Source organism: Bufo bufo, chromosome 1 (genome assembly GCF_905171765.1).
Source record: "Bufo bufo chromosome 1, aBufBuf1.1, whole genome shotgun sequence".
In the NCBI taxonomy this organism is placed as follows: domain Eukaryota; kingdom Metazoa; phylum Chordata; class Amphibia; order Anura; family Bufonidae; genus Bufo; species Bufo bufo.
In genome coordinates, this window is record NC_053389.1 from 231877065 (window position 1) to 231902876 (window position 25812).

Below are 25812 nucleotides of genomic sequence, written 5' to 3' on the forward strand. Positions count from 1 at the left end.
ACGGCCCATAAAATGGTCGTCTGAAAGAGGACTTACAAACTGGTCTTTGCCTCTATACTGCGTCCGCTTGTCCTGTCTACCAGAGCGAATCCCCACTATATATATGAAAAAATGTCCGCACTCTCAAACACTTTATTCACTCCTGTGGTCGCACTGTTTTCAGCTTATTCACAGAGTCTCTTTTCAAGCTATGAGCTAAAACGTTGCGACTAGTGTAGAGTGAACTTGTGTTTCAAGTTCGGTGTACAAGGTTCAGGTTATCTAAGAATTCCGTTATGGATTCCGCTACCAACGACCATAAGGGTCCATTCACGCGTCCGCAACTGTTTTGCGGTCCGCAAATTGTGTATCTGCAAAACACGGACACCGGCCATGTGCGTTCCGCATTTTGCGGACAGCACATGGCCGGCACTATGATAGAAATGTCTATTCTTGCCCGTGGCTGCATACAATAGGACATGTTCTATTTTCTTGCGGGGCCTCGGAACGGAAGTGCGGATGCGGACAGCACATGGTGGTGCTGCCCGCATCTTTTGCGGCCCCTTTGAAAATGAATGGGTCCGCACCCCTTCCGCAAAATTGCGGAACAGATGCGGACGTGTGAATGGACCCTTAGTTATGGTCCGTGGCAGCAGAATCCATAGCGGAATTCTTACATAACCCGAACCTTGTACGCCAAAGGTTTTACACAATAAGAGCATTTTTGAAACAAAAAAAAATCATGTTTTAGAGTCTCCATTTTCTGAAAGCCATATCTTTTTTATTTTTTAGGCGATTGTCTTATGTAGGGGCTCATTTTTTGCGGGATGAGATGACGGTTTGATTGGTACTATTTTGGGGTACATACGACTCTTTTGATCACTTTTTATACTATTTTGTGGGAAGTGCAATTGCATAATTGCAATTCCATCATAGTTTTTTTTTTTTTTTTTTAATGGCATTCACGATGCGGATGCGTCAATACCAAACATGTTTATTTTATTTTTATTTTTTACATTTTTAACCAATTTATATGTGCGGATATAGGAAGAAGTTAGATTTTTTTTTTACTTACACTTTTTTGACAGTGTACTGCAGTGTATGGTCATTCACAGTAAGCCTGATCAGGCTCCGCTATACCATTGCAATCCGGATGCCTGTAAACTGTGAAAGCGCCCAGTTGCCATGGTAACCACCGGGATGCTGCCATAGCAGCGCAGCGGCACGATGGGGGAGGGAGTTACCTCTCTCATTTTACCCTTCAAGCACCTTCCATACATAAAGCACCTCTGCATTCTCCACCAGCACAGTCCTACACGGAGCCTGTGCTCTGCTAACTCCTCCCACACACATGGCTGATCACATGACTGTGACATCACCACAATGTAGTTTGGAGCTGGGTAAGAGAGATGTCCGTGAGGGGCGGGGCTTCATGTGTGGCGGACCTGGCAGGTTTCAGTGGCGTACCTCCAATAGAGGCAGACCACGCAGCTGCTATGGGGCCCCTGGGGGAAGGGGGCCCGCAGGGGAGGATAGGCCCCGCCCACTAATTACACTTGTATGGCTACCTGAGAAAGTAAGAGGTGGAGAAGGACCTTTGGTGATGTCATCAACCATGAGACCAGTGCAGGAAGCCAATGAATAGCAGAGCAGCAGAAGTCTAAAGGACCTTTGGTGATGTCATCGTCATGTGACCAGTGCAGAGGACTGGTGAAAGACCTGTGGCATATCGCTGTGAGGGGGCGGAGCTTCTGTGTGGTGCCTGAAGGAGAGGTTAGTGGTGTTCTGGGATAACATAACATCCTAGAAAAGCTGGGAGTTGTAGTTTTGTCGTATTATATGTTTCTCAATGTAATTTAAACGTATGCCCTAGTACAGGCTGGTAATGCTGGGAGTTGTAGTTCTCTCCTCTTGTACCCTCTCTTTGGAATGTATACTGATGACCCATAATAAGTCTGGCCATACTGGGGGTTATAGTTATTTCTTTTTAAAGCTCTTACCTGGTACAACTAGATGATGTCCTATAATCTGGACATGCTGAGAGTTGTAGTTCTCTTTTCTTAGGCTGGATTCTCATCACAGTTTGGTTTTCCGTTTTGCATGCAGGAATTTTCTGTCTAAAATAACGGATCTCCGACAGAAATGGCATAAACGGATGCCAAATGTGCAGAACTGATGCTTGAAATACAGGATCATTTTTTTTCCTTTATTTTTCTGTTTATCTGACGGATCAGAAGAACTGAAAACTAAACGGTGATATGAACCCGGCCTTATACTCTGTGTAATATCTACTTGTATCTGATCATAACAGCCTGGACATGCTGGAAATTGTAGTTCTCTCCACTTTCACCTCTCCCTGTGTTGCTCCCTAATTTCCAATAATAATCTGGTGATGATGAGACTTGTAGTTCCCTTGTCACTATTATAATGTTCTGCAGCAGCTGAGGTGTGTATTACTTGTTCACTTCTGTGCTGGTGACGGTCGCTGTTCTGCCATCATAGGAGCACAACAACGAAAATCACTGCAGTTCCGGATCTGGCACTTCATGGACGACAACACCTGACGGATCCCGCTGACTATGATGAGATCTGTCAGGTTTCCATCTTCCAGGCTATAAAATTGTGTCCAGCATTTATGACCTGATCCACGAATGAGGCCCCAACACAGATGTGAACGAAGCTTTATATGTTCTGCAGCAGCTGAGGTATGCATTAGGAGGTTCTGGCAGTTCATAAGGCAAGGGGGGCTATGGTGGCACTGGTATACTATTATGCCAGCACCACCATAGCACCCCCAATGAGCTGTGCCTGTGTGCTGCTTATAGTGGACAGTGCCCTGAGACAATGAATGGGGACAATCAAAAGCGGGCTTTTTCCCGGTATTGAGACCCTATGACGGATCTCAATACCGGAAAATAGAAACGCAAGTGTGAAAGTAGCTCCTAATGTCTACACAGCTGCAACTGCTGGGGGTATGGCAGGGGAGAAGCCAGGGCAGGTGGTGGGATGGGCCAGTGGACGGAGTTAGTGGGGCCCCATTAAGATTCTTGCTATGGGGCCCAATGATTTCTATGTACGCCCCTGGTTCTGATACAACGCTCCTGACTAGGGGGGAGGAGGAGGAGGGAGAGGGAGACCATGCGCGCTCCCGTGTGCACACAGGAGGAGTTACAGAAAATCCATCAGATGACGGATTCTCTGCAAACTCACTGAGAGCCGCCTGCTGTGCATAGGAAGCACAGCAGGCTGTAGAACAAAAACGTAAAAATGATAGATAAAAAGAACCAATTGGAGAAATTATAATTATTATTATTTTTTTTTTACAGTGTGTCCATATCCTTTAACATTAGGCTGGAGACTCCTTTCAGAATACAACTGGCAACTGTTTAAAGGGGAATTCCCATCTTAGGTGCGGGTCCCGCACCTATATCGAGAACGGAGCGGGGAGCGCTGTGGCTGGAGGACCCCAGCTTTCCCGGGGTCCGTCCACCACCAAGCGCTAATCCATGCCTGTCCAATAGAAATGAATGGGAGCGTGCCGCGCATGCGCAGCCCATGCTCCCATTCATTTCTAAGGGGCAGACGGCAATAGCCGAGCCAGCGCTCGGCTATTTTCGGCAGCCCCATAGAAATGAATGGAGGGCGGCTGTGCATGCGCAGTGTGCTCTCCTTCACTTTCGGGGCTCCGTTCTCGATATAGGTTCGGGTCCCAGCGGTGGGACCCGCAACTATAAGACAATGGGGGCATATCCTAGCGATATGCCCCCATTGTCTGAGATGAGAAAACCCCTTTAAATAGTAACAACTAATTATTTTCTAAAGGAGAATTTGAACATCTTCAGATGTGTAATAAACCCAGGTAAAGAGTCTTAATAAGAGGAAGGGGTCTGGAAGTCCCTCAAAACAGGAAACAGAGCAAATTTTTTAAGAATAAACCCCTATTAGAGTGTTTAGGTAATAGAGGGAGCCTCTAGCCTGAGTTGCTTCTCCAAGTTATCAAATATAACCAAGAGCCACATTCAGCAAAACATTGTGTGCAAAGTGTTGCTTGAGAAAGACCTGGTTAGGTCGAATAATGGAATAAACCACTTTGGATTTATCACACTGACGAGTGCTGCGGATTTTTTTGTATATCTATTCTGACGTTGGGATCATCAGCCAGGGTCCTCATCTGCGTGCACCATTACCTTCAAGGTATTTTCCTAATGGCCTTTCCTTATGTGGGACAGTAGTGCTGCCAAACCTCTTTGTATGGAGGACTGAAAGAGCCACGAATAGCTTAGGCCTCTTTCACACTTGCGTTGTTGGGATCCGGCATGCACTTCCGTTGCCGGAGGTGCCCGCCGGATCCGGAAAAACGCAAGTGTACTGAAAGCATTTGAAGACGGAACCGTCTTCCAAATGCTTTCAGTGTTACTATGGCACCCAGGACGCTATTAAAGTCCTGGTTGCCATAGTAGGAGCGGGGAGCGGGGGAGCGGTATACTTACAGTCCGTGCGGCTCCCGGGGCGCTCCAGATTGACGTCAGAGTGCCCCATGCGCATGGATAACGTGAGCCATGCGCTTGGGGCGCCCTGACGTCACTCTGGAGCGCCCGGGGAGCCGCACGGATGGTAAGTATGCTGCTCCCCCGCTCCCCACTACACTTTACCATGGCTGCCAGGACTTTAGCGTCCTGGCAGCCATGGTAACCATTCAGAAAAAGCTAAATGTCGGCTCCGGCAATGCGCCGAAACGACGTTTAGCTTAAGGCCGGATCCGGATCAATGCCTTCCAATGGGCATTAATTCCGGATCCGGCCTTGCGGCAAGTGTTCCGGATTTTTGGCCGGAGCAAAAAGCGCAGCATGCTGCGGTATTTTCTCCGGCCAAAAAACGTTCCGTTCCGGAACTGAAGACATCCTGATGCATCCTGAACGGATTTCTCTCCATTCAGAATGCATTAGGATAATCCTGATCAGGATTCTTCCGGCATAGAGCCCCGACGACGGAACTCTATGCCGGAAGACAATAACCCAGGTGTGAAAGAGCCCTTAGACTTCTTCCACCTACACTCAGCAATTTCCAGTTTTTTCCCTGGCCCCATTGAAATGAATGGTTCTGCATACGGGGTGCAAAAAAAATAAAAATAATAATTATAAAAATAAATAAATTTACGGACACGGAAAAAAATATGTTTGTGCGCATGAGCCCTTAAGACCACAGTTGTACAAAAGATGTGACGTTATATACAGCTAACTTACCTAGTCTGTGGTGGGGGTACTACATGTCCCACAAGTCATGCCATGTATATCCACTGCTGCATCTGAATAGGGATCGCTAAGGCTTTTTTCACACTTGCGTGAAACAGATCCGGCAGACAGCGCACGGCGGAGCCCAGCAGGGACGGATCTAACAGCCTGCCAGATCTGTTTCATGCAAGTGTGAAGCAAGCCTAATTCATAGAGACAGCAATACTGAGTAATAAAGCTGTGTGGTCAGACACTGCCATCTACTGGCGAGAGCCAGTACTGTGCTACATACTGCTCACATGTAACACCTGGACATGTCTATGCCTCCATAGCGGCTTTCACTCTAGTTTTTTTTACCAAGGGTACAAAACATGAACTGTGGACATGTTATTTGTTGAGGATGGCAATTTAAAGGGAATGTCATGCCATCTATCTGTAATATATTTCACACAAGGATCTGCTTCACTCAACTGGGGGAGATTTATTAAACTGGTGTAAAGGAAAAACTTGCTTCGATGCCCATGGCAACTAATCAGATTCCACCAAAATGAAAGGTAGAAGCAGATTGGTTGCTATGGGCAACTAAGCCAGTTTTCCTGTACACCAGTTTGCCAAATCTCCTCCACTGTTTATTGTTTGATACGTATTATCCACGCTGATACATTGCAACAAACTATCAGCACAGGAGAGAGATGTCTGATGCTGATGTGATTACCTCGCAGAACACTGCTTAGGCGGGACACAACTGTATCAAAGCTTCAGCTATGAGAAGTATTAGGATCTGATTTAATGCTCCAACTCATTGACAGAAAGCAGAGATCTTGTAAAAGAAAATCCCTCACCTTCTTCTGCAGCACGTTCACTTTCCTCTCCTTCACGTCCAGCATGTCTTTGAGATCGTGGATCTCTCCAGATAAAGTGCCCTTCTCCTCAGACATCTCCTGGATCTGCTTTGTCTTTTTGTTCAGCATCGTTTCCTTCTCCTCCAACCGCAGGCGGAGTGCATCCACCTGTAGACATGAGTATATCCTCTGACTTTACCCACTATCCTTAGGGTCCATTCACACGTCCGTAGAATGGGTCTGCATCCGTTCCGCAAATTGCGGAACGGATGCGGACCCATTCATTCTCTAGGGGGCAGGAATGGATGCGGACAGCACACAGTGTGCTGTCCGCATCCGCATTTCCGTAGCGCGCCCCCAATCTTCCGGTCCGCGGCTCCAAAAAAAAATAAAAAATAGAACATGTCCTCTTCTTGTCCGCAATTGCAGATAAGAATAGGCAGTTCTATGGGGGTCCCGGCCGGGTGTATTGCGGATCCGCAATACGCTACGGACGTGTGAATGGACCCTTAAAGGGGTATTTCGGTTATAGAAAGTTATCCCCTAACACCCTTTTAATAATTCTGCTGTCTGATTCCATCCAGCAAATTTAAATATGTCATGCTCCCTAAACCCACTCACCAAATTCAGTATGCTCTACCCACCAAACCCAATGTCCATACCCTCCAGCTCCACCCATCACACCCAATGGCCATAAGCTCTAGCTCGATCCACCAAACCTTATGTCCATACTCTCTGTAAGGCTACTTTCACACTAGCGTTTTTGCTGGATCCAGCAAAAACGCTTCCGTTACTAATAATACAACCATCTGCATCCGTTTTGAACGGATCCGGTTGTATTATCTGTAACATAGCCAAGACAGATCCATCATGAACTCCAGTGAAAGTCCACGGAGGACGGATCCGTTTTCTATTGTGGCAGCGAAAACGGATCCGGACGGAAAGCAAAATACAACATGTTGCGGTTTGCTCTCCGGTATGGGAACGCAACGGAATGCATTTTGGAGCATTCTGTTCTGTTCAGTTCAGTTTTGTCCCCATTGACAATTAATCGGGACAAAACTGAAGCGTTTTTTTCCGGTATTGAGCCCCTATGACGGATCTCAATACCGGAAAACTAAACCCAACAAATGCAAGTATTTTCCCTAATAACTCCATCATACCTGCCCTTTTATACCCACAGTGCCTACAATAGACGCTCAATGATGCTTCACACCCTACTGACTCGCCCGCTCACCTCAGTCTGTAAGATAGCAGCCCGCTGTTCTTTGGCAGTCAGAGACTCCTTCAGGACCTCCACGTGCTGCTTGCTGTCAGAGAACTGGTTGGTGAGCGTCTCCAGCTTGGTCTGTAGGGCCAGCAGTTCTGTGTCCTTCCGGGAGAGTTCCTGCTTGACCTGTCCAATCTGCAGGGGGCGAAACAAGTCAGGAAAGAACAAACTGAACAAGTCTGAAGACAAGGCATAGGCCATTGGTGTGCGAGACGTTTGCGGTTCTTTATAGTAGACAGCTGCCATAAAACCCAGACAAACATAAAACCAGGCCTAAACAGACAGCCCTCTGTAGGTGCAAAATATCCCCAGTAAATACACACCCTTAGGCTACTTTCACACTCGCGTTTGGTGCGGATCCGTCATGGACCTGCACAAACGCTTCCGTTCAGATAATACAACAGTCTGCATCCGTTCAGAACGGATCCATTTGTATTACCTTTAACATAGCCATATTGTGTCAGTGCCGTTTGGCTCCGTTTCGTCACTGCAAGCAGTGTTTTGGTGTCCGCCTCCAAAGCGGAATGGAGGCAAACTGATGCATTCTGAGCGGATCCTTATCCATTCAGAATGCATTAAGGGCAAAACTGATCCATTTTGGACCGCTGGTGAGAGCCCTGAACGGATCTCAAGAACTGAAAGCCAAAACGCCAGTGTGGAGGTAGCCTTAAAGGGCATCTGTCAGCAGATTTTTAGCTATGACACTGGCTGACCTGTTACATGTGCGCTTGGCAGCTGAAGACATCTGTGTTGGTCCCCTGTGCATACTTTCCCGCTGAGAAAAATGATGTATTAATATATGTAAATGAGCCTCTTGGAGCAACCGGGGCGTTGCCATTACACCTAGAGGCTCTGCTCTCTCTGAAACTGCTGCGCCCTCTGTGCTTTGATAGACAGGACCAGAGTGTGTAAATGTGATCTTACCTGCCTGGTCCTGTCAATCAAAGTGCAGAGGGCGCGGCACTTGCAGAGAGAGCAGAGCCTCTAGGTGTAATGGCAACTCCCCCGCTGCTCCTAGAGGCTCATTTACATATATTATTCTCAGCAATGCGGCCACATATATGAACATGGGACCAACACAGATCCCGTCAGCTGCCAAGCGCACATGTAACGGGTCGGCCAGTGTCACAGGTACAAATCTGCTGACAGGTGCTCTTTAAAGGGTTTCTACCACCACATTTTGACCTAATTAGCTGTCTGACACTAGCGATCTGCTAGTGTCTGCTCTACCTAACCATGCTATTGTAATTACTTTCTTTGCAGCGGTTACCCTAAAAAACGTAGTTTTATTGGTATGCAAATGAGCCTCTAGGTGCTATGGGGGCGTCTTTTCAGCACCTAGAGGCTCCGTCCACTCACCATTTCTGCCGCCCAGCGCGCTCCAGCCCGCCCCTCTCCTCTAGATTGACAGCCTACTCGCGCCTGCGCCGTGTGCTTCTGTATTCAGCGCAGGCGCAGTAACTGTTTGACTGCTCCCTGCACCGTAATCGGCGCAGCCGCAGTGAAGATGCCGGCGCAGGGAGACAGTCACTGCGCCTGCGCTGAATACAGAAGCACACGGCGCAGGCGCGAGTAGGCTGTCAATCTAGAGGAGAGGGGCGGGCTGGAGCGCGCTGGGCGGCAGAAATGGTGAGTGGACAGAGCCTCTAGGTGCTGAAAAGATGCCCCCATAGCACCTAGAGGCTCATTTGCATACCAATAAAACTACGTTTTTTTAGGGTAACCGCTGCAGAGAAAGGATTTACAATAGCATGGTTAGGTACAGCAGATACTAGCAGATCGCTAGTGTCAGACAGCTAATTAGGTCAAAATGTGGTGGTAGAAACCCTTTAAAACATCCATATCTGAAACCTAGTCATATCTGTAACCACAGGGGTGGTTATCCAGCTTTTCCAGGCCCCAGCTCCTGTTCCACTGCAGAACTAGGCAGACTTGTCATTCAGTAAAAGGACGCCCTGCAATGTGAGAGCTGTAATGGCGGCCATATTGGCTAGCTCCAGCTGGTTTATTCTGCAATATGGGAGCTAGGGATGCTTTGTCATTCCAAAATCTTTGAAAGCCGAGTGAATAAGTTACTGGAAGCTGTAATGGGAGCCAGTTGAGTGGTCAGATACAGATATGACTAAGATTTTGGCAACATATGTACCAGGGATTTCCTGACTTAAAGGGCCAGTGCCACAAGAAAAGCTAGTTCCAGTGAGAGTGTAGAGGTTAATGTGAGTGGCACAGGCCCAAGAACCGTTGAGAGATGTGTTAGAGGCAGTGCAGACTGCCAGGAAGAGACAGGAAAGGCCAGCGGACAGACAACGAGGAGCCTTACGCCAGACAGCTCTGTCTGCAGAGCTGACACTCTTTTCCTCAGCTCCTCCGCATGGCTCTCCTTTGAAGTCAGTTCCTCTTTCAGCTGCTCTACCTGTCAGGACATCGAGCAGAAACACAATACTCAGTAACATTACATGGAGCAGCTCAGTGGGTGGCGAACCCATGAGAGCACCCAATAAAAAGGGGAACTCCACCTGTAACCCAGCAGTCCTATGTAAATAAAGCTTAAAGTGCCTGTCCGTTGTTGTACTTTTTAATCTGTTGCTTCCTCATTACCAGTAGTACCTGTGGAGAAATATGTAGTCACCTGCTTCCCGCCGCTCAGTTCTGGCTCCCTTGCTGACTGAACAAGACGTCCAGTCCTCATCTTTCAACTTCCTGCACAGATGTAGTCACATGCGCCGCTGTAGCAAATGGCTTGTCCCCAAGCAGAAGGTGACGTCCATGCAGGAAGCTGACTGTCGGGGACTGGAAATCCAGTGAAGACAGACTAGTAGCCGGAACCGAGCAGCAGGACCAGGTGAGTATGGTTGTCCAGGTTCCAGATATTGAGGACATCCTCAGGATAGGTCATTAATATCCAACTGGTGAGGGTCCTGGAACACGAAGTACAGCTCTGTAGTGGTCGTGTTGGGTAACTGCAGCTCAGCTCCCACTGAACTGAATGGCGGCTGAGCTGCAATAACCTGCACTTTGAATAGAACAGGAAACATTGCTTCTTTCAACGTGTCAGTTCCTGTGCTGGAGGCTGGAGGGAGCAGCTGAGTGTGGGGTGCAGGACCCTCACCAATTGGATATTTATGGCCTATCCTGAGGATGACTCATTAATATCAGGTACCTGGGAAACCCCTTTAAAGTGCACCTAAACTTACTCTAAAACTTTATATATAAACAACCTATTGTAAATGTGCTAAAAAGAATTTTTCTGCAGTGCCTTGAAAAAGTATTTCTACCCCTTCAATTTTTCCCACACTTTTTTACGTTACACCCACGAACCTAAATGTATTTTATTGAGATTTTATGAGACCAGCACACAGTAGTAAGTATGTGTGAAGTGAAAAGAAAAGGATACATGGCTTTCGAAATTTGCAATGAATAAAAATCTGGAAAGTGTGGCGTGTATTTGTATTCAGCCCCCCTGAGTCAGTACTTTGTAGGACCTCCTTCACTGCATTTACAGCTGCAAGTCTTTTGGGGTATGTCTCTACCAGCTTTGCACATCCAGAGGCTGAAATATTTGCCCATTCCTCTTTGCAAAATAGCTCAAGCTCAGTCAGATTGGATGAAGAACATAGGTGAACAGTAATTTTCAAGTCTTGCCACAGATTCTCAATGGGATTTAGGTCTGGACTTTGACTGGGCCATTCTAACACATAAATATGCTTTGATCTAAACCATTCCATTGTAGCTCTGGCTGTATGTTTAGGGTCGTTTCCTGCTTGATGGTAAACCTCTGCCCCAGTCTAAAGTCTTTTGCTGTCTCTACCAGGTTTTCCCTGTATTTAGCTCCATCCATCTTCTTATAAACTCTGACCAGCTTCCCTTTCCCTGCTAAAGAAAACCATCCCCACAGCATAATGCTGCCACCACCATATTTCATAGGGGGATGGTGTGTTCAGGGTGATGTACAGTGTTTACCGCCCCACATAACATTGTGCATTTATGCCAAAAAGTTCAACTTTCAACTTATCTGACCAGAGCACCTCCTTCCACATGTTTGCTGTGTCCCCTATATGGCTTGTGGCAAACTACAAACGAGGCTTCTTATGGCTTGCCTTCAAAAATTACTTTCTCCTTGCAACTCTTCCATAAAGGGCAAATTTGTGGAGTACATGACTACTAGTTGTCCTGTGGACAGATTCTCCCACCTGAGCTGTGGGTCTCTGCAGCTCCTCCAGAGTGACCATGGGCCTCTTGGCTGCTTCTCTAATTAGTGTCCTCCTTGCCTAGGCTGTCAGTTTAGGTAGTAGGTTTGCAGTTGTGCCATACTCCTTCCATTTTCGGATAATGGATGTACACCATAAGATGTTCAGAGTTTGGGATATTTTTTTTTTATAACCTAACCCTGCTTTATGCTTTTCCACAACTTTATCCCTGACCTGTCTGGTGTGTTCCTTGGTTTTCACGATACCGTTTGATCAGTAATGTTTTCTAACAAACCTCTGAGGCCTTCACAGAACAGCTGTAGTTATACTGAAAATAAATGACACACAGGTGGACTCTATTTACTAATTGAGTGACTTCTGGAGGCAATCGTTCACACTGGAGTACGGATTCTCCTGGGGCCGCACTGAGCTGTACAGCCTGCAGCACACATTGCTCCTCCTGCCTGTAACCCTGCTGCCTTGCTAAAGACTGGCATAGATAGGCTGTCAGGCTTTAGCAGAGCAGGCACAGGCAGGAGGAGCAACGTGCTATGTGAGCTCCTGCCCCATGCTTGCGCCGCTCTGCTAATGGCCGTTAGTAATGTGCAACCTCCAGCCTGTACAGCTCTCAGTGCAATTCCAGGGGAATCCACACTCCAGTACATCAAGAGTGTGCGAGAGTTCAGATTCCAAGGCCTTTTTCACACAAACCATACGGACTGGCTCAGGATGCGTTCACGGTGTGTTCAGTGAAACTCATAATATTTTGCAAGCAAGTTCAGTCAATTTTGTCTGCATTTGCGTTCAGTGTTTCAGTTTTTTCCGCCCAAGTGCACAATCAGTTCTGAATAGTGTTGAGCGAACTTCTATTTTAAGTTTGGCGTCTAAAGTTCGGCTTCCGGTTAGCGAAGAATCCCGATATGGATTCCGAATTCCGTTGGGGTCCGTGGTAGCGGAATCAATAATGGCCGATTATTGATTCCGCTACCACGGACCACAACGGAATTCGGAATCCATATAGGGATTCTTCGCTAACCGGAAGCCGAACTTTAGACGCCGAATTTAAAAACAGAAGTTCGCTCAACACTAGTCCTGAAGAGTTTTTCACGCGCATGAAAAAAAAAATTTAAGTTTACAAACAACATCTCTTAGCAGCCATCAGTGAAAAACGCATTGCATCTTGACTGCATCCGGATGCAATGCGTTTTTCACTGAAGCCCCATTCACTTCTATTGGGCCAGGGCTGCGTGAAAAACGCACAATATAGAACATGCTGTGATTCTCACGCAACACAGAACTGACGTGTGAAACAAAAACTCTCATGTACATTGAAATGAATGGGTCAGGATTCAGTGCAGGTGCTATGTGTTCACTTCACGCATCGCACCCGTGCGGGAAAACTCGCTCGTGTGAAAGGGGCTTGCACCTGAACTTCAGGCACCCATTTCCCTAGAGACAGTTAAAAAAAAAAAAAAAAAAAAAAAAAAAGTAAGTATATTACAAAAATTCTTTGCAGCACATTTACAATAGGTTTTAATAAAGTTTAGGCATACTTTAAGCCTTTATGGAAATACAGAGGACACTGTTCAAAGCAGATCTCTCCACTTAATGCACTACCCTATGAAAGTGACAACACACCAGCTTGTCAACCACTGCAGAGAGGTGTGAGGAGGAAGATGGGAGAACAGTCCACTCATGAATACAGTTAGACTGTGGCTGAGTTACATCCTGTATTATATTCCAGAGCTGCACTCACTATTCTGCTGGTGGAGTCACTGTGTACATACAGTATATTACTTACCCTGTACTGATCCTGAGTTACATCCTGTATTATACGCCAGAGCTGCACTCACAATTCTGCTGGTGGAGTCAATGTGCACATACATTACTTATCTTGTACTGATGTTGAGTTACAGTATTGTAATTCACAGATACACTCACTATTCTGCTAGTGGAGTCACTATATACATACATGACACACTACATGTCCTGTACTCCTGGATTACAGCTTGTATTATGCTATTATACTCCAGAGCTACACTCCTAGTTCTGCTGGTTAACAGTCAGCAATCTTGTAGAGATAACAGCTCATTCTAACAGCTATCTTGAGTTCCTATAAGCTAGCACTTTTTTTTGTACATCAGATGGCTGTACAGTGCCCAGAATAGAAATTACTAGGGTACATTTTGTGCACATGATGAACAATCTGCAGAATGCTGGGAGGTTTTAGCTCTGCAGTCTGCAGAATAGAGAGTGCACCTCTGGAGTATAATTTGAATATGGATTAAGTGGGGGCTCAAAATATCCACCCTGCCTCTTAAGGAGTAATTTATAAGATAATGACAGCAGAGATTGGGTCCTGATGCTGATCTCTCAGGGGCCACACTTGTATAGCTGTCCAGTATCTGTGCACATGATGGCACAAGTGTGTGCTTACCTTGTTCTTCATGAACTTTGAATGGCTGCGGTAGACCTCCATCTGCTTCATCTCCTCCTCCCGCTCCTCAGTGCTCAGAGCCCCGTTAGACTTCAGCATCTGGATCTCATCCTCCATATCTCGAAGGCCCCGCTCCATGGAGGTGATTTTAGAGTCCTAGAAAACAACCAAGGTCATTTGGCTGTCCCCCTTGAACGAGAAAACCAGGTAATGTGGCCACCTAGTCACCGAAGCCAAGGGGGCCCTTGTAATGCAGTTTGGACTCCTTGGAGCCCTGTTTTAGGAGATCCAATACAAATTGTCCTTATGGCTGGAGCTTGTGAGGGCATCTAGTAGCTACAACTCCCCTTACTAGTTCAGTTTTAACGGAGCCGAAACTACATGGAGCTTTTAAGTGACGTAATGCCTTTAAGATACAGCTTCAATCTTACAGACATCAGGGTCATCCTATGATTACCACAACCTCATTATGCCCCCCTCATCCCCGATCTGTGCCCTCCCTCACTGCCAGGTGACAGACTAGTATCTATATATAGATCCTGCTCCTCTACTTCCACCTAAGGTGGTGGGGGTCTAATACCTTCATCTCGATTACGGTCTGCAGGGCTTTCGTCTTGGCAGAATCCGGAGCATTCTCAAAGCGGCGGTGGATTTCCTGCAAAAAAAACAAAAACAAAAAAAAAACAATAACACAGGTGAGACACCTGCCCCAGGGAGCAGCTCCCCCGCTACCTGCCCCCTAGAGACAGAAGCTGGCAGACACCGCACGACCATGGAACAGTTGCCAGGAGATGACGCAGCTCGCTTTCCCTTTGGGCGGGATGTGTCTGAGATCCGCTCAGCGGGTATTTAAAGGTAAAGGAAAGAATCTGGGGATCTCTATTAACCCGCTGTTGCCAACAAGCTGTACCCACCAAGCCCGCAATGCACGATAACGCTATGGGGCACATGATTTCTAATGGGAGGGACAGAACAAAAATCACATAATCTATCATGGGAAACAAGCTAGTTCTAGCTAGCGGCTATGGCTAAAATCATGTGTATTAGTAGTGAAGAAGTAGGAATACCCCAGTACGGCTTCTCATCACGTGTAGACAATGAAACTTCCTCTAAGGGCCAACTCGCACAGCGTTTTTTTTTGCCAAATTTTGGCATGGAGAGCCACGCTGAAATTCTGCGTTATTTCTGCCTTCCATTCTTTTCAAAGGGAGGCAGCACTGAAGATTGCAGAGTGGCGGTTTAAAGCCGCGATCGCCCCAAGAAGGGACATGTTCCTTCTTAGCACGGTTGCTCCTAGATCTTCAGCGCTGCCATACATTGAAAAGAATGGGAGGCAGAAAGGACGCAGCTGCTGGCAGAATTTAGGCATGGTTTTTCACCCCAAAATTGTGTCTGAAAACAAACTGTGATATGGGACCTAATGCTGTTCCATTGGTTAATAATTAGGCTTGCAGTTCCCATCTTGTCCACTAGATGGCAACCTGACGTTAATGCACTGGCCCAGGGTAAGGGACAGCTGGGTCATAACACTGAATTCAGTCTACATGATCTTCTAGACGTTCAGCAGTGGTCTACAGTCTTAGAGGGCATTCACACATGGCAGATTTTGTTGCAGAAAAAAATCTGCGACTGAAAACGTGCGACTGCAACCCATGTTCAGGTTAATGGAACTGATTACAGCTACACGGGACCATATTTTACACTGCAGCTGGATGGATGGGACAGGGTGCGAAGCCCAGTGGCCCTATAAAAGGTGAAGAGCATTTTCAGGGGTCAGGAAATCACAATACATCTGCCTCTAGGAAAGCTGGGTGACATGCATTATCACTGCCATTAAATCTCCAAAGGTTCCCCTTTATCTGTCTAGTTATCCAGTGATGCATCCCTATATTTATACATAAGCAGATTTGACATTCTGGGGTCTAGGAGAGTTTGGTGAATACTCCAGTAGAAGCAGTAACTGTGGGGTCTTAATTACATCGGTCCTTGGGAAAGTTGGGTGACAACGGACAACTTGCAGTTCAGCTCCTTCAAAGATTGTCAGTCACCAAGATTAACATACTGGTTCACACATATTTTAGTGTCCAAATGCCCCCCCAGGACCCAGCCTGTATTCAGGAAAAACAAGGTGACCTCAATACACATCCATCTCAGCATCAGTGGTCACCCAACTTTCCCAGAGTCCTGAAAATCTGATCACATCTATGCACATCTGACTAGATAGAAGTCTGATGGAAGTTGTAAAAGGTAAATCACCCAGCTTTTCCAGAAACAGATACAATATGGATAAATATATATATTTTTTTTTAAAGGGAAATGCTCCGTAATGTAGACTAGAATTTGTCTCAGCCACCAAAGAGTTAATACTGGGTGAGCGACGTAGTCGCCTCCTTCCCCTCTATGGCGGATAACCCGCAGTCCGGGCTCAGACCGCACCGTCTTCCCTGCAAAAAAAAAACCAAAAACTATTTACAGCCACAGAACAAGAGCATTTAGCTGACACCCACGGGCGCCATGGCAACCATCTCCGTGGAAACAGGAAAGTAGCCGTCTGTTTAAAGCACCCTGTGTGTGTGGAGCTGCGGAGAAACACGCTGGCGCATTAACAGTTACACTGCTGGGAGTATGACCTGGTTCCAATGAGTGGTAGATTCTTATACTCTAATCCCAACCAGAGCTGCATTCAAAATTGTGACAGCTACAACTGGTAAATTAACAGTCACACTGCTGGGACTCAGGCCTGGCTCCAATGAGAGGCAAAAAAATAAAACATAAAAATTAAAAAAACTGTACACTAGATTCTTATACTCCAATCCCAACTAGAGCTGCATTCAAAATTCTGCCAACTACAAATTCCACTGATTACAAGACCTTCCAGGTACTTGATGACTTAGTATATCAAGACCCCCCACTGCTGTTGTGCACTGAAGGATGTGCAATGGATTATGGGACATTAGCAATACTTATAGGTTCTTTAAATACAGCTTTAGATGTGACTGGCGGATACAAATCCATTTGTAATGACCTCTCTTAGCATGTTAGTCTCCTTGTCCTTCTGATCCAGTATACTCTCCAGGTGGTGGACATGCATCTCGGCCTCCGCCAACCTCCGTGTCCTCTCGTGGTCCTCGTCCATGACCTTTGAGGAGATCCCCTTACTCTGCAGCATCTCCAACAGCTTTTTGATAGACTCGTCCCTGGCGTTCAGCGTTTGCTTCTGCGTCTCAATCCGCAATTCCATCTCCTCCAGCGTCTTGCGCAGCAGGAATAGCTCCTTGGCTTGGCGGTCGTGCTCCGCATGCAGGATGCGGAAGTTTTCCTCGGTTAGTTCGGAAGTGAAGACTTCTTTGGCGCGTCCCCCGCTGTCCTGCTGGAAGAGCTGGTTGAGGTCTCGCTGAATCCGGAGCTCATCCTGCATCGCCTGGATGGTCATTTGTAGATGCTGCACAACAAGAGAGAAAGAGGATACTCATAAATAAACTCTGGAATAGCATGCCAGAACTGCAGTGAAGACTGACATTAGAGCAACAGAAGAAATAAAGCAGGGAGAATGGGGAAGGTAATGTGATGATCCCCATGAGTACGGTAATTGTTGCCAATAGGGGTTGACACCTGACATCTGCTACCCACATAGGAGACCCATAAAACCAATACAACAGCTGTAGAGGGCACCAGATGGCAGCCATTTTGGCTCAGGCACAAGACAGTGACATTTCCAAAGTGCAGCACAGCAAATGAGACAGCTGAAGGCTCCGCCCACCGCGACGTGACAACTTTTCTCATGTCAAGCTGCCGCAGATGGCGATAACGTACGGCCTCGTATTTTAGAAGAGGCAACGACCTGCGACGCTCGTTTTCTTTGTGACACAACGCCATAACTCAGCGTCCATCGGGATTCTCCGCTCTACAATAACGTCTGAGACTATAAATCGCATGTTCCCAGCCGCTCATCCAGACTGCAGGACAATGCCTCCGCCCGGCCCCCCCTCCCCAACGCCAAGAGGGCAGATAATGGGGGCTGTGAGATGAAATATCAGAGATACGGACGGAATACACAATGTCCTCGCCGCACAGCGCACAGGTTCACTCTGGGTGAAGACTTAAGAGGGAAACTGCAATGTCTCAAAAGAAGGCAGAAAGGCTGTCAATAAAAACCCCCAAAAAGTATGGAAGAGAATATACTATATTATACTCCATTCACATCCAAAGCTGCAATTATAAATCCGCTAAGAGGACAGTTTCACTGCTTCCCCTGCTGGTTCAGTGCTTGTTTAGAGAATAACCAGCTGTGGGAGATGTAGACACTACAGCAGGACATTCCTGGAATGCAACACAACCAGGGACAGTGCATGTTGAGGGTATTCTCGCCTTTTCACACGGGCAAGATTTCCGCGCGGGTGCAATGCATGAGTTGAACGCATTGCACCTGCACTGAATCCGGACCCATTCATTTCTATGGGGCTGTTCACATGAGCGGTGATTTTCACGCATCACTTGTGCGTTGCGTGAAAATCGCAGCAAGCTCTATTTTGTGCGTTTTTCACGCAACGCAGGCCCACAAGAAGTGAATGGGGCTGCGTGAAAATCGCAAGCATGCACAAGCAAGTGCGGATGCGGTGCGATTTTCACGCACGGTTGCTAGGAGACAATCGGGATGGGGACCCGATCATTATTATTTCCCCTTATAACATGGTTATAAGGGAAAATAATAGCATTCTGAATACAGAATTCATAGTACAATAGGGTAGGAGGGGTTAAAAAAAATAAATAAATAATTTAACTCACCTTAGTCCACTTGACCGCGCAGCCGGCATCTCTTCTGTCTTCATATGTGAGGAATAGGACCTTTGATGACGTCACTACGTTCATCACATGGTCCATCACATGATCCATCACCATGGTAAAAGATCATGTGATGGACCATGTGATGAACATAGTGCCGTCATCAAAGGTCCTTTTCCTCACAGGTGAAGACAGAAGAGATGCCAGCTGCGCGAACAAGTGGATTAAGGTGAGTTAAAAAAAAAAAAATGTAATTTTTTTTTTTTAACCCCTCCAGCCCTATTTTACTATCCATTCGGTATTCAGAATGCTATTATTTTCCCTTATAACCATGTTATAAGGGGAAATAATACAATCTACACAACCTTGAACCCAAACCTGAACTTCTGTGAAGAAGTTTGGGTCTGGGTACCACATTCAGTTTTTTATCACGCGCGTGCAAAACACATTGCACCCGCGCGATAAAAACTTAACAACGGAACGCAATCAAAACTGACTGCAATTGGGTACCTACACGCGCAGGTTTGCTGCAACGCATCCGGACCTTATCCGGACACGCTCGTGTGAAAGAGGCCTAAGGCCTCTTTCACACGGGCGTTGCGGGAAAATGTGCTGGTGCGTTGCGGGAACACCCGCGATTTTTCCGCACGAGTGCAAAACATTGTAATGCGTTTTGCACTCGCGTGAGAAAAATCGCGCGTGTTTGGTACCCAAACCGGAACTTTTTCACAGAAGTTCGGGCTTGGGATCAGTGTTCTGTAGATTGCTATTATTTTCCCTTATAACAATGTTAAGGGAAAATAATACATTCTGAATACTGAATGCATAGTAAAACATCGCTGGAGGGGTTAAAAAAAATATAATAATTTAACTCACTTTAGTCCACTTGTTCGCTATGCCAGCATCTCCTTCTGTCTTCATCTGATCTCTGTGCAGCAACAGGACCTTTGATGACATCACTCCGGTCATCACATGGTACGTCACATGATCTTTTACCATGGTGATGGATCATGTGATGACCAGAATGACGTCACCAAAGGTCCTGTTGCTGCACAGAGATCAGATGAAGCCAGAAGGAGATGCCGGGCTACGCGAACTAGTGGATTAAGGTAAGTTAAATTTTTATTTTTTTAACCCCTCCAGAGATGTTTTACTATGCATTCTGTATTCAGAATGCTATTATTTTCCCTTATAACCATGTTATAAGGGAAAATAATAATGATCGGGTCCCCATCCCGATAGTCTCCTAGCAACCGTGCGTGAAAATCTCACCGTATCCGCACTTGCTTGCGGATGCTTGCGATTTTCACGCAACCCCATTCATTTTTATGGGGCCTGCGTTACGTGAAAAACGCACAAAGAGGAGCATGCTGCGATTTTCACGCAACGCACAAGTGATGCGTCAAAATCACCGCTCGTGTGCACAGCCCCAAAGAAATGAATGGGTCGGTATTCAGTGCGGGTGCAATGCGTTCACCTCCCTCATCGCATCCGCGCGGAATACTCGCTCGTGTGAAAGGGGCCTAAGAGTGCTGTAACAGAAGCTGTCATACAGCATAATATCCATGCAGCTCTGGAAGGGACTAAAGTAGATGGGACTTAACTCAAGATCAGTACAAGGTAGGTGAAATTCTAGGCAGATGGTTGTGGGCTCAGTAACTGGTGAAAAGAGGTACTTGGTGTCAATTAAAGCCAAATCACAGTCTAGAGCAGATCATCAGAAAAGCATCTGAAGCTCAGGTGGCTGCAATAGCATTGCTCACCAGAGAGGGCAGCAGAGGGCTAGAAATGAGGCTCATTCAATCAGGAACGTGACAGACGCAAATTCTAACACATGCACACGACTGTAGCGGTTTTATGGTCCACAAACTGCAGATGTGATTCATGTTCGGTCCACATTTATTTTTTTTTTTGCGGATCCAATGACCAATGTGTGCGTGATCCACATTTTGAGGACATGTTCTATTTCAGCATCCATATGTCTGTTCTGCAAATAGATAGAACATGTCCTATACTTGGCTGCAAATGTGGATACAACACAGACGGTATCCCTATTCTGCAGATTTGCATCTGGTTGTGTGCATGACGCCAGATCATCATATATCGATTCTGTTACCATGTCACTGCACAGTACAACTCTGCACTGGGCGCACTGCTCACTATCTTCTCTAAGGCCTCATTCACATGGCAGTATTCTGGTCAGTAATTTGTACCTGCATTTGTAATGGGTCTACAACACACAGGAGGAGCAAATCTCCTTTAGGTTACATGTACATAGCAATGTGATTGCACACTAAAATGCCCGTCAATGGGTCCACAGTCCGCATTTTGCAGACAAGTATAGGACATTTTCTATCATTTTGAACAAAATGCATACAGATGCGGAAAGCACAGATATGGACACTGCACAGTACCACTTCTCCTGTACTGTATACTGGGTGTAATTCTCACTATCTGCTCGTATTCTATATATATGGACACTGCACAGTACCACTTCTCCTGTCCTGTATACTGGGTGTAATTCTCAGTATCTGCTCTTATTCTGTATATATGGACACTGCACAGTACCACTTCTCTTGTCCTGTATACTGGGTGTAATTCTCAGTATCTGCTCCTATTCTGTATATATGGACACTGCACAGTACCACTTCTCCTGTCCTGTATACTGGGTGTAATTCTCGGTATCTGCCCTTATTCTGTATATATGGACACTGCACAGTACCACTTCTCCTGTCCTGTATACTGGGTGTAATTCTCAGTATCTGCTCTTATTCTGTATATATGGACACTGCACAGTACCACTTCTCTTGTCCTGTATACTGGATGTAATTCTCAGTATCTGCTCTTATTCTGTATATATGGAAACTGCACAGTACCACTTCTCTTGTCCTGTATACTGGATGTAATTCTCAGTATCTGCTCTTATTCTGTACATATGGACACTGCACAGTACCACTTCTCCTGTACTGTATACTGGGTGTAATTATCAGTATCTGCTCTTATTCTGTACATATGGACACTGCACAGTACCACTTCTCCTGTCCTGTATACTGGTTGTAATTCTCGGTATCTGCCCTTATTCTGTATATAAAGACAATGCACAGTACCACTTCTCTTGTCCTGTATACTGGATGTAATTCTCAGTATCTGCTCTTATTCTGTACATATGGACACTGCACAGTACCACTTCTCCTGTACTGTATACTGGGTGTAATTATCAGTATCTGCTCTTATTCTGTACATATGGACACTGCACAGTACCACTTCTCCTGTCCTGTATACTGGTTGTAATTCTCGGTATCTGCCCTTATTCTGTATATAAAGACACTGCACAGTACCACTTCTCTTGTCCTGTATACTGGGTGTAATTCTCAGTATCTGCTCTTATTCTGTATATATGGACACTGCACAGTACCACTTCTCTTGTCCTGTATACTGGGTGTAATTCTCAGTATCTGCTCTTATTCTGTATATATGGATACTGCACAGTACCACTTCTCTTCTCCTGTATACTGGGTGTAATTCTCAGTATCTGCTCTTATTCTGTATATATGGACACTGCACAGTACCACTTCTCTTGTCCTGTATACTGGGTGTAATTCTCAGTATCTGCTCTTATTCTGTATATATGGATACTGCACAGTACCACTTCTCCTGTCCTGTATACTGGATGTAATTCTCAGTATCTGCTCTTATTCTGTATATATGGACACTGCACAGTACCACTTCTCATGTCCTGTATACTGGGTATAATTCTCAGTATCTGCTCTTATTCTGTATATATGGACACTGCACAGTACCACTTCTCCTGTCCTGTATACTGGGTGTAATTCTCAGTATCTGCTCTTATTCTGTATATATGTACACTGCACAGTACCACTTCTCTTGTCCTGTATACTGGGTGTAATTCTCAGTATCTGCTCTTATTCTGTATATATGAACACTGCACAGTACCACTTCTCGTATCCTGTATACTGGGTGTAATTCTCAGTATCTGCTCCTATTCTGTATATATGGACACTGTACAGTACCACTTCTCTTGTCCTGTATACTGGGTGTAATTCTCAGTATCTGCTCTTATTCTGTGTATATGGACACTACACAGTACCACTTCTCTTGTCCTGTATACTGGGTGTAATTCTCAGTATCTGCTCTTATTCTGTATATATGGACACTGCACAGTACCACTTCTCTTGTCCTGTATACTGGGTGTAATTCTCAGTATCTGCTCTTATTCTGTATATATGAACACTGCACAGTACCACTTCTCCTGTACTGTATACTGGGTGTAATTCTCACTATCTGCTCGTATTCTATATATATGGACACTGCACAGTACCACTTCTCCTGTCCTGTATACTGGGTGTAATTCTCAGTATCTGCTCTTATTCTGTATATATGGACACTGCACAGTACCACTTCTCTTGTCCTGTATACTGGGTGTAATTCTCAGTATCTGCTCTTATTCTGTATATATGGACACTGCACAGTACCACTTCTCCTGTCCTGTATACTGGGTGTAATTCTCGGTATCTGCCCTTATTCTGTATATATGGACACTGCACAGTACCACTTCTCCTGTCCTGTATACTGGGTGTAATTCTCAGTATCTGCTCTTATTCTGTATATATGGACACTGCACAGTACCACTTCTCTTGTCCTGTATACTGGATGTAATTCTCAGTATCTGCTCTTATTCTGTATATATGGAAACTGCACAGTACCACTTCTCTTGTCCTGTATACTGGATGTAATTCTCAGTATCTGCTCTTATTCTGTACATATGGACACTGCACAGTACCACTTCTCCTGTACTGTATACTGGGTGTAATTATCAGTATCTGCTCTTATTCTGTACATATGGACACTGCACAGTACCACTTCTCCTGTACTGTATACTGGGTGTAATTATCAGTTTCTGCTCTTATTCTGTACATATGGACACTGCACAGTACCACTTCTCCTGTCCTGTATACTGGTTGTAATTCTCGGTATCTGCCCTTATTCTGTATATAAAGACAATGCACAGTACCACTTCTCTTGTCCTGTATACTGGATGTAATTCTCAGTATCTGCTCTTATTCTGTACATATGGACACTGCACAGTACCACTTCTCCTGTACTGTATACTGGGTGTAATTATCAGTATCTGCTCTTATTCTGTACATATGGACACTGCACAGTACCACTTCTCCTGTCCTGTATACTGGTTGTAATTCTCGGTATCTGCCCTTATTCTGTATATAAAGACACTGCACAGTACCACTTCTCTTGTCCTGTATACTGGGTGTAATTCTCAGTATCTGCTCTTATTCTGTATATATGGACACTGCACAGTACCACTTCTCTTGTCCTGTATACTGGGTGTAATTCTCAGTATCTGCTCTTATTCTGTATATATGGATACTGCACAGTACCACTTCTCTTCTCCTGTATACTGGGTGTAATTCTCAGTATCTGCTCTTATTCTGTATATATGGACACTGCACAGTACCACTTCTCTTGTCCTGTATACTGGGTGTAATTCTCAGTATCTGCTCTTATTCTGTATATATGGATACTGCACAGTACCACTTCTCCTGTCCTGTATACTGGATGTAATTCTCAGTATCTGCTCTTATTCTGTATATATGGACACTGCACAGTACCACTTCTCATGTCCTGTATACTGGGTGTAATTCTCAGTATCTGCTCTTATTCTGTATATATGGACACTGCACAGTACCACTTCTCCTGTCCTGTATACTGGGTGTAATTCTCAGTATCTGCTCTTATTCTGTATATATGTACACTGCACAGTACCACTTCTCTTGTCCTGTATACTGGGTGTAATTCTCAGTATCTGCTCTTATTCTGTATATATGAACACTGCACAGTACCACTTCTCGTATCCTGTATACTGGGTGTAATTCTCAGTATCTGCTCCTATTCTGTATATATGGACACTGTACAGTACCACTTCTCTTGTCCTGTATACTGGGTGTAATTCTCAGTATCTGCTCTTATTCTGTGTATATGGACACTACACAGTACCACTTCTCTTGTCCTGTATACTGGGTGTAATTCTCAGTATCTGCTCTTATTCTGTATATATGGACACTGCACAGTACCACTTCTCTTGTCCTGTATACTGGGTGTAATTCTCAGTATCTGCTCTTATTCTGTATATATGGACACTGCACAGTACCACTTCTCCTGTCCTGTATACTGGGTGTAATTCTCAGTATCTGCTCTTATTCTGTATATATGGACACTGTACAGTACCACTTCTCTTGTCCTGTATACTGGATGTAATTCTCAGTATCTGCTCTTATTCTGTGTATATGGATACTACACAGTACCACTTCTCTTGTCCTGTATACTGGGTGTAATTCTCAGTATCTGCTCTTATTCTGTATATATGGACACTGCACAGTACCACTTCTCTTGTCCTGTATACTGGGTGTAATTCTCAGTATCTGCTCTTATTCTGTATATATGGACACTGCACAGTACCACTTCTCTTGTCCTGTATACTGGGTGTAATTCTCAGTACACTTTGGCCTGAAAGGGACTCATCAAATTCAGACTTCATCACTATACTAGATAAATGTCTATTCTCCATAGTCATTTTCTAAAGGATCCCCTTCAATGCCACAGACGTGCGCAAACACAATAATAACAAAAGGGGTTGTGGGTCACAAGGCCTGTTCCTTTAACACGCCTGCAGGGGTTAATGGCAGCACGCGCAGGATGGCACAGTGCCATAATCTAAAAGAAGAGACACTGATGAGGACGGTCGCAGCTGGAACACCATTGTGCGTTTATGTGAGGCCATTATTACTACAATTAGCAGATCCTCATAGAAAAAAAACTGACTCATCCCAGGAAGGGCAATGGACTATAGAGACCCTCCTTCCGAGTACTCCACACCCCCCAATCCAATTCCTCCCCCCTCTTCCATGGCTGGTGGAATGGCAAGAATGTCAGCTCCAACCACCGGCTGGAAAAATTCCTCAGTCTGTATATATATACAGCTGGGAGGCAGCAATACCTGAGCAGCAGGACGCTAGCGGGGAGAGAGTTAAATAACCCCCCATTAACC

The 25812-nt window shown here is 45.5% G+C and overlaps 1 protein-coding gene across 2 annotated transcripts in view; it reads right to left on the reverse strand.

Annotated features, from left to right (window-relative positions):
- ERC1 (ELKS/RAB6-interacting/CAST family member 1) overlaps positions 1-25812 on the reverse strand; it is a 157865-nt gene that overhangs the window by 81870 nt on the left and 50183 nt on the right. For both annotated transcript variants that reach the window (XM_040436562.1, XM_040436556.1), the window contains exons 3-8: positions 16972-17388; positions 14527-14601; positions 13947-14102; positions 9643-9735; positions 7290-7457; positions 6053-6220 (exon numbers count right to left, since the gene is read on the reverse strand). In XM_040436562.1, the coding sequence (XP_040292496.1) occupies positions 6053-6220; positions 7290-7457; positions 9643-9735; positions 13947-14102; positions 14527-14601; positions 16972-17388 (1077 nt within the window). The remainder of the gene's footprint in view (positions 1-6052; positions 6221-7289; positions 7458-9642; positions 9736-13946; positions 14103-14526; positions 14602-16971; positions 17389-25812) is intronic.